The 16,710-nt window shown below is 39.0% G+C and overlaps 1 protein-coding gene across 1 annotated transcript in view; it reads left to right on the top strand.

Annotated features, from left to right (window-relative positions):
* ak5 (adenylate kinase 5) overlaps positions 1–16,710 on the top strand; it is a 480,651-nt gene that overhangs the window by 12,485 nt on the left and 451,456 nt on the right. Inside the window, 2 exon segments of the mRNA XM_028811187.2 lie at positions 397–569; positions 9,732–9,845. Coding sequence (XP_028667020.2) covers positions 397–569; positions 9,732–9,845 — 287 coding nt within the window.

Here is a 16,710-nt window from a genome sequence, read left to right as displayed (position 1 = left end):
TGGTATTCAACAACTGACTGTCTCCTTCCGGTCCTGGTCAGTTTTGTACAGAGGATTTCCAGAAGGGGTGGGTAATCATGTGACATCACTTGTATTCCTTTCAAAGTTTCTCTTAACTGTTAATGGAAAGAGAGAGTGTGTGAACAAGAGCGCCCCCTCTCTGCCCAGGGTGGTAGTGCTTACCTTGGGGATGCCTCCTAATCGCATATGCCTGACACTATACTGAAGCATCCACAAACGTGAGTCCTCTGATTGGCTGGTGAGAGTTTTTGTTTCAGGTCATCCAGATGATAATTAAAAAAAAAAAAAAAAGAACAATAACATTTATACAGTAGTTCATTTGTGAAGTTACTGCCTTATGTTCTACAACAACCTATTTCCTTTTTAACACAACAGGTGGTCCTGGCAGTGGAAAAGGTACCCAGAGTCTGAAGATTGCTGAGCGCTATGGATTTGAATATATTTCTGTTGGAGAACTTCTGCGAAAAAAGATGATCCACAATGCCACCAGCAACAGAAAATGGAGCCTAATTGCAAAAATAATTACAAATGGAGAGTTGGCACCACAGGTATAAGAGCGCTCAAACATTGCTTCTCATTAACAAAGAGGAAATTTTAGACCCTCATTAACAGCTTCTCCAAGCTGAATGGCTTCCTAATTGATCAGACCATCATATAAGCAATCACATAATGAGCAGAGCCTGAATCAAAATGCAACAGATACTTCTCTTACTTTCTAAATAAATATGTCAAGGAAACAGTTCATTATTGAGTTGATCTTAATTAGGAAGCCACAGTGTAAAATGTTGTGTTAAAGGCCAAGATGCTTCAAGTGATAGTTACTGATGCCTTTATTATGTTATTGACACATAAACAACGTGCTGTCAATCAGAATTTGTAGAAATAAAATGCAGTCGTGTACTGTGTAATATGTGTGAGTCACAACATGGCATTCATGTCTCCCCAGGAACTCTGTGTTATTGAGACTGTGGTTATATTTTCCTTCTGAACTATAATAATTATTTTTAGATGCTTGCCAGGAGATTTACAGTCTTGAAATGTAACCTGAGAGAGTTTAAAAATGAATTTTCACTATGTCTCAATCCAAAGTGCAAGTTTCAACATTTGCGTTCAGCAGGTGCAGCTGAGTTAAAAGAATTGCGCTAATGGCAGTACGATATTGCCACAGTTTTAATTTTATTTTAGCACTGTGCGCGTCATAATGGATAAAAAAAAATGCACAAATCAGTGATGAAAATATACATAAAAAGAAAGAAAATGTGTTAAAGGCAACAGAGGAGAGGATGAAAGGAATCTAAAATAGATCTGATTGCAAAGACAGTTGATCTAACATACCCAGTGAAGGGAGTGGTGGTGTTGGTTTTTTTGTTTTAATGTTCAAATTAATTTTATAAACAATCCATATCAGATATGAGTGTGTACAGATATCTATCCTGAATGTGTCCCACATTCACAAAGTTAATAAAACCAGTTCCATCCTGATACAACTTAATAGACAGTGTGCTCTGCTAACTCACTTTGCTTTCAGTGCAAGACATCTTTGAATTTGTCATTTCTTTACAGTAAGGAGGACAAATTAAAAAAACACAAAATCATGGTTGTTGCTTTGAGCACCGTTATCACTGCATCTCTGTATGTAGTGTGGAAGCCAGCCCGACCACAGACAGACAGACACCTTCTTAAATCCACCATACACGATTTATTAAACTATTTACAAGTTCCAAGTTCATAAACAGTCCTGCACCACACACAGTGCTTCCAGCACCAACTACCCTCCTTGCTGAGCCTCCCAATGCTCCTCTTCGGGCTGCCTTCTTTCCACTCTCCTAAGCCTTGTCTCCTTCCTCCCGACACCAGCCCTCCGACTGTAGGAAGGCGGCCCCTTTTATTGTCACCCGGATGTGCTCCAGGTGCTTGTTGATGAGCTTCCTGCGGCACTTCCTGGCGTGGCAGATGTGCCGCATGAGCACCTGGAAGCATTCCAGGCGTCCCTGGAAGGTCCTTCCTCCACCTTCCCAGGTGTGGCAGAAGTGCAGATCTCCCAGGCTCCATGAAGCTCGGGGCGCCCCCTGGCAGCGGCCATGGGGCCCCAATGGGTTTGAGCCTCCTTGGTCCGTCCCCGTGGTCCCCTCTTTATCCAGGGAGGTTGCCCCCTTGTGGCCTGGGGTACATATAAGCTGCCTCCCGGTCTTTCCAGGCGTCCTGGCAGGGTCTGGCCCCCAGCCTCCTGCCACAGTAGAAGCCTATGAATACAAGACAGGAGTAGTCACTGGTGGGACGAAGATGTAATGGGTTTTGTTGTAAAACAGCGCTGTGTCGTTTTCTGAATGTTGAATGTGCAGTTCAATTACTTGTGTAAATGTCGGTCCATGAGACTCTCTTGGAGAAATATGTGTTTGAAGCTTGCAGTTTCTTTCAGGAGCAGCATACCAAATTGAGCTGTAATGGCTTGGGACAGCCCTCCCCAATGTTTACTAAGTCTGCCACCTCAATGTCTTTGCACTGGAATACTGAGTCGGTACTGTCTTCCATCTTATGTTTCCAAACAATTCCAATTTAAACATTCAAATGTTTGTTACAATTAAGATGCATATATTACATATGAAATTGACATGCTTAAACTCCAGCACATGTAAATTAATGTATGGATTTATTAAGGAAAAGACTGAGGATCACTTGGTAGGAACAGGTGTATTAGTGAGCAGTCATGGCTTCGGACAGACGAGATTGTGCTTTATTAACATGCTGGAATTCTATGAGGAAGTGTCAAAAGCATATGATCAGAGAGGTGCATATGATATTATTCATCTGGATTTTGATAAGGTCCCACAAGAGAGGCTTGGCATCAAAGTAAAGGAATTGGAAAATCAAAGTGTAGATAGGTGCAAATTTAGCTTAAATACTATGTAGTACTAGGGTGTTGTACCGTGTTACCCATTATGAATGTAGAGAAAAGCCAAGCAAAATGACACCTTTTATTGGCTAACTAAAAAGATTACAATATGCAAGCTTTCGAGGCAACTCAGGCCCTAGAATGTCTAGAATGGTATTAGAAATTAGATGAATTTAATTCTGTTGGCCTTCTTAGTGGCTTCTGTACACCATCTGGATGTTGATATTGACGAGTCCACTATGACTGTTAGGTCATTCTCATAGGGGTGTCAAAGAGCCACAGTGGCTGCAGGTTTTCAGTCTAGGCACTTTCTTCATTAATAATCAATTTTTAATGATAATGGAACATACCATGGTGTCTTGATTTTAAGTGCCTTGCATTTTAATTGTTTATTTTCTAACCAGCAGCCAAGCAATATTGAGATGTAAACCAAACCCACAGATAACCTGGCTTCCTTAGATCCAATTTGCACCTGTGTCTTTCATACAATGCTTGAATCAATAAAATATCTGAAAAGAAAAAAGTGAAGGTCTGAGAAATTCATCTGCTGTGGTCCACAAGTCATTCGGATTGGATGGTGATCTCAAAAAAGAAAAGAAAAAAATTAAAGAAATGACTGGTGTGGCAGAACAAGAACACTTACAAGCCACAGAATTAAATAAAATGTTTCAAATATATCTTGCCTGAAGAAGGGGCCTGAGTTGCCTCGAAAGCTTGCATATTGTAATCTTTTTAGTTAGCCAATAAAAGGTGTCATTTTGCTTGGGTTTTCTCTGCTTAAATACTATTAAGTAAAGGGTTATGATGAAAAGGAATCTTATCAGAATTAGGCCATTTAAAAGTGGTGTCCCTCAGGGATCAGCTGGAGCTTACAGCCCTTTTTCATATATATAATATGTACTAGCAAAATACCTGCGCTTCGCAGCGGAGAAGTAGTGTGTTAAAGAGGTTATGAAAAAAAAAAAAGGAAACATTTTAAAAATAACGTAACATGATTGTCAATGTAATTGTGTTGTCATTGTTATGAGTGTTGCTGTCTTTTATATATATAATATACACACACACACACACACATAAACATATATATACATATACATATATATATACATATCTACATATACACATATCTACATATACATATGTATATACACATATACACATCCACATAAACATATATATACATATACAAATTTACATATCTACATATATATATATATATAGACATACTTATATACATACATACATTCACATATATATATATATATATATATATATATATATATATATATATATATATACTGTATATATATATATATATATATATATATATATATACTGTGTATATATATATATATATATATATACTGTATATATACATATGTACTTATTGGCTCCTGTATTTAGGATATAGCAGGTTAGATAATGGACAGATGGACATCTGTATGCATAGCCGTATTTGCCCGTTTTCGTTTTTTTTCTTTCTTCAGTAATATTTCAGTAAACCCGGAGCTTGTCAGTTCAAATCCTGGTACTGACACCACTGTGTGACCCTGAGGAAGTCACTTCACCTGCCTGTGCTGCAAAAAACAAAAGTAATGTAACAAATTGTACCTCAGATGTTGTAAGTTGGTGGAATAAAGGCATAAGTAAAATAGATAAATATGTATTATACACATAGGAACTATTCATTTATTTTCAGTTAAGTCATCTGCAGCAAACTTTTATAAATGAGGGTTTCTGATTTTTAGATAGTGCAAACTGTTTCTTCTTCATTGACGTTTTGTCTTGGAGAGCTTTTTTCATTTCATTGAAAATGAAAGCAGCAGCTGCCAAAATATGTAGCTTTCTTATTAATTTTTCAACATTGTGTAAAATAAATGTATAAAGTAGCATAAAAGGTTTAAATACTGGTTATCCTTTTACACTAAAATATTACTAAAGAGATACAAAAAAAGTTAAATGGATATGTTCTTTTTCTTTAAGGAGATTAAATATTACTGAAGAAAGAAAAAAAAAAATTAAACAGCCAAATGGGGCTATGCATACGAACTTAAAAGGTTTAAATAAAACAGAAATAAATATTTTATTTTTACTTGCTTAACTTGTGGAGGGTGTATCCTGTAGCAAAGCCCTAACTTTTTTCGTGAAAGCCCGTTTCAGTAAATAAGTGTTAAAAACAGGTGTAAAGATATTGACAATAAGCTACGCAAACCCAGGAAGACATGGAATCGTTCAAATCAAGTATCATTACATCTTCCTTTCTTAAAGAGAAGTAAGGCAGTACTTATAAGCTTACATATTTATATATAGACATACATATATATATATATATATATATATATATATATATATATATATATATATATATATATATATATCTGAAGCCGTGCAAGCACACTCTTGAGAATGCAACGTATAGTTGTACAGAAGAAAAGCAATCTTGCCTCAAATGAATGGCAACCTCTTTTCTTTCTAAAGTACTGGAACGAGCAGTTTATAACCAACTTAACTTGTTTTTATCTAATAACGCCCTTCTTGACCCTCACCAGTCTGGATTCACAGCAGCTCATTCTACCGAGACTGCACTTCTTGCTGTCTCTGAAACCCTTCACACAGCCAGATCTACCAACCTGTCCTCAGTCCTCATACTTCTGGACCTATCTGCAGCCTTTGACACGGTCAACCATCAGATACTTCTGGAAACTCTCACTAGTCTTGGGATCTCAAGCATTGTCTGGCAATGGTTTGCTTCTTACCTTGCTGACCGGACATTCCAGGTTGCCTGGCAAGGCTCCCAGTCAGCTCCACGAAGACTGACCACTGGTGTTCCTCAGGGCTCTGTCCTAGGACCCCTTCTCTTCTCCTTATACACAGGTTCTCTTGGGAAGGTAATAGCTGGACATGGATTCTCTTACCACTGCTATGCGGATGACAGTCAACTCATTCTCTCCTTTCCACCCGATGACCAGCAGGTCTCAACCCGCATCTCAAACTGCCTTGCTGATATCTCCTCTTGGATGACTTCCCACCACCTCAAGTTGAATCCCAGCAAGACTGAACTCTTGTATATCAGAGGCAACTCATCTCCGAATCTTGACCTTGCAATCTCTCTTGACAACTCGGTTATCGTCCCCTCAAAAACGGCAAGAAGTCTTGGTGTCACTCTAGACGAAGAATTGTCTTTCTCTCCACACATCAGCAACCTCTCCAGGTCCTGCAGATATCTCCTTTACAACATTAGGAGAATCCGCCCCTTTCTCACTACAGAGGCTACTCAGCTTCTTGTCCAGACCTTGGTCATCTCTAAGCTGGACTACTGCAACTCTCTGCTGTCTGGACTTTCACTAAAGGCAACACGACCACTTCAACTGATCCAGAATGCAGCTGCAAGACTCGTTTTTGATATTCCCAAATTCTTGCACACTACACCTCTGCTGCGGAACCTGCACTGGCTCCCTGTGGCTGCCCGCATCAGGTTCAAAACCCTAACACTTGCCTTTAAGGCCAAAACTGGAGCTGCACCACCTTACATATCAGCACTGGTCAAGCAGCGTGTCACTTCTCGCTGTCTCAGAACATCAAGCACTGCACGTCTCGAACCACCCTTACTTAAAAGAAGAGAACGACATGCATCAAGACTCTTTGCAGTGTTGGCTCCTCAGTGGTGGAACGAACTTCCTCTTGCTGTACGAACAGCGGAGACCCTCACTGTCTTCAAACGTCGCCTGAAGACACACTTCTTTCAACAGCACTTGGACTAAAGTCCCCATACTTTTTTTTCTACCCTTTTTTTCAAAAAAAAAAAAAAAAAAAATTTTGTACTAACTTACTATTTTCTTCTAGCAGGGTTTTGTATACAACTTGGTCAGCGGTAACTTGTTTAATGACAGTAGATTTAATCCTAGCCTTAAAGACTGAAGAACAGTCGTAGACTACTAAGCACTGTTGTAAGTCGCTCTGGATAAGAGCGTCTGCTAAATGATGTAAATGTAAATGTAAATGTTTTGTAGGTCTATGAACTTAATTTAAACTTTAGGTTTACACGGTGCTTTCTTTCCGAAGTACCTGCACTCATGAATATGTCTGTATGTGTCAGTCGGTCAAATCCACGCGCTTTGCACCGGCGAAGTACCGCTTTTAAATTTTTATTAAGAAGAAAATAAAACGTTTTTAAATTGAGGGAAAATATACTAATAACAGTTTGTTAAGGATCTGTTTTTTTGTGAAGCTGCCTTTACTCAAGTGATCACTTCGACCTGACTTGGTGGCCAAGTATAAGCGTTACCTGGTAGGTAACCACCCATACAATCAGATTGTGAATCAGACTACGAATGCCGTGAATGTAATTACACACTCACTGCACTTGCTTACGGTAATCGAACCTGGGACGTCAGCGCTAGAGGGGCTTAGCAGCGGTGAAGTATTGCTTTTAAATTTTAATTAAGAACAAAAGAAAACCTCAGAGGTTCGATTCCCGTAAGGGAGTGAAGTGAGTGTCCGGTTACCTACCAGGTAACGCTTATGGTCGGACAGCAAGTGACGTAACATCAGCCACGGTGCCTTCAGTTGTGAGAAGCAGATCATAGAATGATTGAAAATAGTTTTGCATTTACCTTTTTAGTAAAAGGCGAGCTTTTAAGCCTGAGAAATCACCCCGTAAATGCACACGTTTAATTGCACATGTGTTAATATGTATGGTTACACAGTATTAAAAGACAGTGAAGAACGTGATTTACCTTTGTTCCCGCGTTTGATAAAAGGCGAGCTTTTAAGCCTGAGAAATCACCCCGTAAATGCACACGTTTAATTGCACGTGTTAATATGTATGCTTACACAGTATTAAAAGACACTCAAAAATTAACGTCATTTACCATCAGACACGGTGTCTTCAGTTGTGAGAAGCAGATCATAGAATGATTGAAAATAGTTTTGCATTTACCTTTTTAGTAAAAGGCGAGCTTTTAAGCCTGAGCAATCACCCCGTAAATGCACACGTTTAATTGCACGTGTTAATATGTATGCTTACACAGTATTAAAAGACAGTCAAAAATTAACGTCATTTACCTTTGTTCCCGCGTTTGACTCGTGCTGTAAATCTCTTCCTTGTTTTTAGTTCACGTGATTACGTAGGAGGCGTGATGACGCAATACGTGACTCCGCCTCCTCCATTACAGTATATGGACAAAAAATATGTTCCAGTTATGACCATTACGCGTAGAATTTCGAAATGAAACCTGCCTAACTTTTGTAAGTAAGCTGTAAGGAATGAGCCTGCCAAATTTCAGCCTTCCACCTATACGGGAAGTTCGAGAATTAGTGATGAGTGAGTCAGTCAGTCAGTCAGTCAGTCAGTCAGTGAGTCAGTGAGGGCTTTGCCTTTTATTAATATGTATAGATAAATGATCTGGATAGAAATATAAATCACTATCTGGTTAAGTTTGCAGATGATACAAAACTAGACGGAGGGGCAGATGATCTAGAATTATCTGAATCATTACAGAGGGACTTGCACAGATTTCTGGCAGATAAAATGTAATATACGTCAATGTAAAGTGTTACACATAGAAAGTACAAATATTAGATTTGAATACACGATGTGGGTGGGGGTCTGTAACTTGAAAGTATCCCTTATGACTGGGGTGTCATCCTGAGACCATGGAGGACCATAGCTGCTGCAGGATTTTGTTCCTGCTACTTTTTTGATAAGTGACCGGTTACTTCTGTTAATTTAACAGTCTTCTTTTGCCTAACTTATAAGTGACTTTCTTAACTGTTTTTTTTCCCTTAACCTGTGGCTCTGAGGCTAGGGATCTGGACCAGCAATTGGAGGGTTGCCGGTTCAAATCCTGTAAACACCAGAAGTGACTCTGCTCCATTGGGCCCTTAACCTGCAATTGCTCCATCCTGGGTATGACGTTAATCTGCATCCAATCCTACAAGCAGGTCCTCCAATTTACAGGGAAACCTTGGGGGTCGGTGGAAGGATTGGCACTCTAGCTATGATGCTCAAGTGTCATCCATTGCACTGCTGCACTCGGGTCCAAATCCAGGTGGTGGATGCAGCAATGCGCTGTATGAGTGCATGCTCCCAACCTCCTCCTCCTGCACCCAGACAATACAGAGATGCAAAGCAAGTAGACAGATTACCAGCTAACTGAGATGCCACCTTTTCACTCCAACCAATCTTCTATGTACTTATATGTTAATGAAACATTTTATTTAATTCTGTGGCTTGTAAGTGTTCTTGGATCTAAGGAAGCCTGGTTATCTGTGGGTTTGGTTTACATCTCAATATTGCTTGGCTGCTGGTTAGAAATTAAACAATTAAAATGCAAGGCACTTAAAATCAAGACACCATGGTATGTTCCATTATCATTAAAAATTGATTATTAATGAAGAAAGTGCCTAGACTGAAAACTGGCAGCCACTGTGGCTCTTTGACACCCCTACCTAATGAGAATGACCTAACAGTCGTAGTGGACTCGTCAATATCAACATCCAGATGGTGTACAGAAGCCACTAAGAAGGCCAACAGAATTAAATTCATCTAATTTATAATACCATTCTAGACATAAGCATTTAGGCACATAATGAACAAAAGTGACTGTAGAATTTGGTGAAAAAAGCAAATAGGCAACTGTGCCTCATCTGCAACAACCATGATGAACTTGTGAAACATTTTTGATTTGAAGTTTAAATTAAAAGTAATGACTGCTGCAACTTGCTCTTTGTAGACATACATGCTGATTCTGATGATTTGCCTGTTAATTGTGCACAGTGCTAATTTTAAACAAAAATTTTCTTTTTTTTTCTTCAGGAGACAACAATCACGGAGATAAAGCAGAAACTAATGCAAATCCCTGAAGCCAATGGCATTGTTATTGATGGTTTTCCCAGAGATGTGGGACAAGCTTTATCTTTTGAGGACCAGGTAGGTATTTGAACAATTAGCATTCATTCCTTAAAGAATGCATTTTATTTATTGTATAAAGTAGAAAAGTGATAAAATTCAAATAATGGGTCTGAAGGAATTTCAAACCCACTTTCATTTAACTATAGCAAGTCAGCAAGAATGTTTCAGTTTTTTCTTGTTAGTGTAATGAAAAACAGGCAATTAATAAAACAGACAAAAACAGCAGTGGGTGTACATAAAGAGAGTTGTCTTTTTCAGCAAGCAGAATGTGACACCCTTGAATTCAGCATCTCTCACAGTTTGAGCCTGCCTACAGATTTCACCCACGTGAACCATGTGTGTTAACCCAATTAATGCAATTTTGTCTCTTCCACCAATGCTAACTTTGCTCAAACTTTTTAATTCTTTAGTTAACTCAGAGAGTTCATTGTGTTTGAGAAATGTATGTGATGGCTTCAGAATGATGGTTAAAAAAATCATCTGTACCTTTTGGATTATAATGTAATTTCTATCCACTTTTGAGCAGTGATCCTAATGTTGCCTACTGCTTAGGAAATTGGCAACTTAAACATTACAGATGTTACAGCAGGTGCTCAGAGATGTGTCAGTTTGGATACAAGGTTGTGTTTACCTAGCATATGACATACTGAAATCTGGCAAACTGTTATGTTTCAACAACGTTTTCCAAAGAGCACAAAAAGGCCCAAAAGGAGTTGCCTATTCCATAGTAAACAAGTCCCAACATGACAAACACAAAGAGACATTAAAAAAAACAAACAGAGCAAGTGGTCAAAATTCAGTAAATCCACAATCAACAATTAAAATCTCAAAAACTCACCAACACCACAAGTGCATTCAATGAGCCGTGATGGACTGCTTATTTCCTCAGCCTTTATAAGGTTGAGGGTAGATTCTTGACAGAAATTGACAGGTGGCCCTACCTCTTGGGGCACCACCCAAAAAATACATGGAAGATTTATAAACCAGTATGGATACATAGAAATAGCATTATATACAAAACTAATAAAAAAACTCTGAATAATGCAAAAAAACTACAAAAAAAGCAATATTAACATAAATAAAAGAATCAAAAATGGACAAAAAAGATGTAAAACAGGAATTTGAACCCCAAACCTGGCAGAGTCATAACACATGCAAACTGTGTGGCATCTTCTGTGAGAAATGCTGAGTTGTTCAAGAAGGCTATCAACAGTCTAAAATGGTTTTCACACACTGTTCGCACAACCCTATCTCTTCTGTCCATATTGTTATTGGACAGGTACTTTTTTCATCATCTTTAGGAGATTCTCCTCCTTCTCTGAACTACCACTGCCCAGAAAATATCACCGTTTGCTTGGTCATGAGGATGCCTCATGTTACAATGTTTGAGTTACTAATTTACAGGTGGAGTGGTAGCTCTGAGGCTAGGGATCTACACTGGCAATCAGAAGGTTGCCAGTTCGAATCCCGTAAATGCCAATAGGGACTCTACTCTGTTGGGCCCTTCACCAAGGCCCTTAACCTGCAATTGCTGAGTGCTTTGAGTAGTGAGAAAAGCGCTATATAAATGCAAAGAATTATTATTATTATTGATTTACATAGAAACTGTATTGTAGAAACTAGTATTGGGTAGTTGTGAAAAAGTGGGCATATTTTATGATTAACTGCTCACACCTTTCCTTTAATATTCCTAATCAACTTTGTTGACTATATCTTGGAGATATGTTATTTGAATAAAAGGAAAGCAAAAGAAAAATGCCACAAACTTAAACATATGGGAAGTACAAAGGGGAGCTAAAGAACATCACTGCTGACCTAGATAATTCCATAGCAAAGTAGCTGCTATTGTGAATGTGCTTTGTTTATAATTATTTATTCCATTTTGGAAACCTTTATTTTGAGTTGCTTACTTAGGTATCCCAAATCCATCTTCATTTTGGTACAGTTTTTTTTGTGTGTTTTCCTGCCTCCATTTCACCGTCACTATGGACATGACCCAGACGTGCTATGGTCAATAGTGTAAAGTTCAAACTGCGCAGCTCCTCATTATATAAGTTTGATGTGTAGTCCCGAAAACATTTGCAGTTATTTTAGTTATTCTTCTTATGGTATTAGAACTTTGGTACATGTTTTTATGATTTCATTTTAGGATTAAGGTTTGGCTTGATGAAAGATTGGTCTGATTTCCTGGTTTTGATCTTTCCATGTTTAATGACTTATGTTTAACCTCCTGGTCCTTGTTTCAAATTTTTTCTGTTATTCTTTAGCAGAACATCTGTGGCTTCATGTGTCTTAAAAAGAGCTCTCAGGTCATTGAGGATTGAGTGTAGGCAACATCTGAGAGTTTTGAATAATCAAAGCTATAGTGAGTACAGAGAGACAATACAAGACCAGACATATACTAACGCCAGACAAAGGAGTGGTCATAAATGATGAAAGTAGCAAAAAAAAAAAAAACAAAAACAACAAAACAGCACTGCAATTCTGGCAGACAGGATTGGATTAAATCTTCAAGACAGGAATAATTCACATTAAGGACATCCACTGAAAATATTTTACACAACATAGCTTGAAATCATGGCAATGCAAGTGGCTAAGGTAAACCAGTGGAGAACAAATGTTATGGGAGATTAGGAACAGGTTTCCTTCAAGATCCCTACTTTTCTCTGAAATTTCTTAAAGGTGACTGAGATTTTTCTGTTAAATTTAGGAAATCATAGCCACTCTCTAAGCGTAGACCAGTCTTAAAACCTCTGTGTATATTGCCACTCCTGTGTGTGTCTGCTCATATACATCCTGTGTTCCCTTCACACTCTCTTACTTTAGATGGTGGTTCATTCAGCAAATATAACCCAACTGAGAACAAATATAGCTGTTATGGAGAGATTGCTAAACAGTTTTTTTAGGGTTAAAATGGATCTTGTAAAGTCAAGGAGAAGGAAAGTTAACTGCAGTATACAATATTGAAGAAAGAATTACCCTTAATGAGAGATGTTCACAAATGAAATCAGAATGGGTAATTGGCCAGGTCAGTAGATCCATTGCATTTACTTAGCGACAACTTTGAGGTTTCAGAGGATGGAATGCGTGATGATGGAATAGTAGGCATGAAGGTTCAACAAACTTTGAACTGGTTGTCTTTAGATACAGTAATTACAACTAAAAGCATATGGAGATTCACGGTGGCCTTGGATTTAGTGAGCAAACTGTTATGTGTTTTATGCAGCACCTTCTTGAAAGATTACTGTTTCAAAAGTGGACATCTTGTGGCTTACAATCGGTCTGTGATCCCTAGTCTAAAAACAGCTTGTGTGTTTGTTGGTGTGTGGCAGCTTAACAATGGCTAGTTATGAACATATTTATTGCACACCTCCGATATTATCACACCTGATACTTATTCATCTTTTCCATTATTCTGCCTGTTTAGACATTAGTTAGCAGTAATATGATTATTTTAGGAGACAAGAAGGGATCATAGTCAAAAATGGGCTGAGGTCAAAATCAAAAGGAAAAGCAAGCCCAACACAGTCCAATATGCATACCCAAAAGCCTTGCCAATATATGTTAAGATCAAAAAGCCTTAACACCCTTGAAAAACAGTAAATATCACTGAAAATTTTGTTTGTGAATTATCCAGAAACTAGGAGAGAGAAGATTGTGCTCTTAAATAACACTGATATCACAGGACATGACTTGCAGTTGCAATGTCTTAGCTAATAGAGTCACTGCTAACAGTGAAAATATACAAAACGGCACTCCCCTTAAATGAGCACAGAAATGCAAAATGGCAATAAAATCTGAAACCAATGGAAAATATTACAAAACCAGAGAAAAGGGCAAAATCAATTTCTGCTTAAGAGTACATCCAAAACTTCATAACAAGGGGAGATTATATCTCAGCTGCAGCCAAAATCCTATCATTCTATAAGAAACAGTGTATGAAATATGAGATTCATTCATATACCAAGTAGATGTTAATATCGTCCTTAAGGTCTAAATAATAATTGAGTTTCTTAAGTAAATCATTTTAACTTCCTGTTGCTCCTTTTGGGAGCTGTTCTCACTACATGATGGCCTGTGACCATGTCCACTTTCATCTTTCATTGAAGGGAAAATGGATAGAAATGTATTTTGTGTGGATGGGAAAATTCTAAAAGACTTCAGTGTAAAGGTGTGCTGACAATGTTTACCCCACAGAGCCTCTCAAAAGTGATTAAAAGTAATATTAGGGAAAATTGTAACTTGTTTTAACTTAAAAAGGATTAGAGATCACAAATGAAGTTGAGTAAACAGAGATTATTTTAAATGCAATTTTCTTTTTTTTGTCTTTCTATACCTGTGACATAGGGTTACAAAAAGGGCACTGTCCCTCTTGTGTGTCATAAAAGGCAACTAAAGCAAGTTGGTGTCAGAAAGATCATCCAGCCATTAAAGTTTCTGCTCCAGTACCCCATATAACTAGCAAACCTTGAATGAACTTAAACTGGCAGATGGAGACAGTGAGACAAAGAAAGAGAAAGAGAGAGGGAAAGTTTGAATTGAACTTTATCAATCAATAATCAACAAATCATTTACAATACCAAAAGTAAAGAAACAGAGAAAAACACCACTCACCCAAAAGGAAAAAACAATAACTAATTCACATTTCAAATAAGAAAACTCAATTCATTATCCTCAAGTTTACACATTGCCTCACCGACATGCCATGTTTTCACAAAAGGATTCACAATTATGTTTCTTCGTGCCGGTCCCAAGCCTGGATAAATGGGGAGAGTTACGTCAGGAAGGGCATCCGGTGTAAAAATTCGCCGAATCAATATGCGGACAACAATACAAATTTCCATACTGGATCGGTTGATCTCTGGGTTAACAACGACCGCCATCAGTACTATTAGCCAAGAGGGTGCTGGTGGAAATTGGGCTACTGTTGGCCGAAGAAGGAGAAGAAGAGGGGGGAGACGTGTCTGGAGGCAAGAGGAGAGGAGGAAAGTAAACAGAGTGGAACTGAGGGTAGAAACTTTGAATGTTGGTAGTATGACTAGTAAGGGAGGAGAGTTAGCAGATATGATGGAGAGAAGGAAAGCTGATATATTGTGCGTGCAAGAAACTAAATGGAAGGGGAGTAAGGCCAGGTGGATTGGAGGTGGATTCAAATTGTTCTATAATGGTGTGGATGGGAGGAGAAATGGAGTAGGGGTTATTCTGAGGGAACTGTATGTCAAGAGTGTTTTGGAGGTGAAAAGAATGTCAGGCAGAGTAATGATTATGAAGCTGGAAATTGGAGGTGTGATGATGAATGTTGTTAGTGCATATGCACCGCAAGTTGGGTGTGCAATTGGTGAGAAAGAAGATTTTTGAAGTGAGTTGGATGAAGTGATGAACAGTGTACCCAAGGGACAGAAAGTGGTGATTGGAGCGGATTTCAATGGGCATGTTGGTGAAGGGAATAGTGGAGACGAGTAGGTGATGGGTAGGTATGGTCTCAAGGACAGGAATGAAGGAGGTCAGAAGATAGTGGATTTTGTCAAAAGGATGGACATGGCTGTGGTGAATATGTATTTTAAGAAGAGGGAGGAACATAGGGTTATGTACAAGAGTGGAGGAAGATGCACACAGGTAGATTACATCCTATGCAGAAAAGTTCATCTCAAGGAAATTGAAGACTGAAAAGTGGTGGCAGGGGAAAGTGTAGTTAAGCAGCATAGGATGGTGGTCTGTAGGATGACGTTAGAGATCAAGAAGAGGAAGAGAGTGAGGGCAGAGCCAAGGATCAAATGGTAGAGAGAGAGAAGAGGTTGGATAAAGTGGAGATAGTGAATCAGGAAGTGCAACGGATTAGCAAGGAGGAAGTAAGGACAGCCATGAAGAAGATGAAAAATGGAAAGGCCGTTGGTCCAGATGACATACCTATAGAAGCATGGAGGTGTTTAGGAGAGATGGCAGTGGAGTTTTTAACCAGATTGTTTAATGGAATCTTGGAAAGTGAGAGGATGCCTGAGGAGTGGAGAAGTGTACTGGTGCCGATATTTAAGAATAAGGGGGATGTGCAGGAGTGCAGTAACTACAGGGGAATAAAATTGATGAGCCACAGCATGAAGTTATGGGAAAGAGTAGTGGAAGCTAGGTTAAGCCCTTAAGAAGTGAGGTGATGATTAGTGAGGAGCACCACAAGAAAGAGCATCACAGATGCAATGTTTGCTCTGAGGATGTTGATGGAGAAGTTTAGAGAAGACCAAAAGGAGCTGCATTGTGTCTTTGTGGACCTGGAGAAAGCATATAACAGGGTGCCTCGAGAGGAGCTGTGGTATTGTATGAGGAAGTCGGGAGTGGCAGAGAAGTACAGTACGTAAGAGTTGTACAGGATATGTACGAGGGAAGTGTGACAGTGGTGAGGTCTGTGGTAGGCGTGACAGATGCATTCAAGGTGGAGGTGGGATTACATCAGGGATCGGCTCTGAGCCCTTTCTTATTTGCAATGGTGATGGACAGGTTGACAGACGAGATTCGACATGAGTCCCTGTGGACTATGATGTTTGATGATGACATTGTGATCTGTAGCGATAGTAGGGAGGAGGCTGAGGAGACCCTGGAGAGGTGGAGATATGCTCTAGAGAAGAGAGGAATGAAGGTCAGTAGGAACAAGACAGAATACATGTGTGTAAATGAGAGGGAGGTCAGTGGAATGGTGAGGATGCAGGGAGTAGAGTTGGTGAAGGTGGATGAGTTTAAATACTTGGGATCAACAGTACAGAGTAATGGGGATTGTGGAAGAGAGGTGAAAAAGAGAGTGCAGGCACGGTGGAATGGGTGGAGAAGAGTGTCAGGAGTAATTTGTGATAGATGGGTATCAGCAAGAGTGAAAGGGAAGGTCTACAGGACGGTA

This window comes from Erpetoichthys calabaricus, chromosome 10 (genome assembly GCF_900747795.2).
Source record: "Erpetoichthys calabaricus chromosome 10, fErpCal1.3, whole genome shotgun sequence".
NCBI classification, from domain to species: domain Eukaryota; kingdom Metazoa; phylum Chordata; class Cladistia; order Polypteriformes; family Polypteridae; genus Erpetoichthys; species Erpetoichthys calabaricus.
Note: the sequence above shows the minus strand (reverse complement) of the source record. Positions and strands in the feature narration are given on the sequence as shown.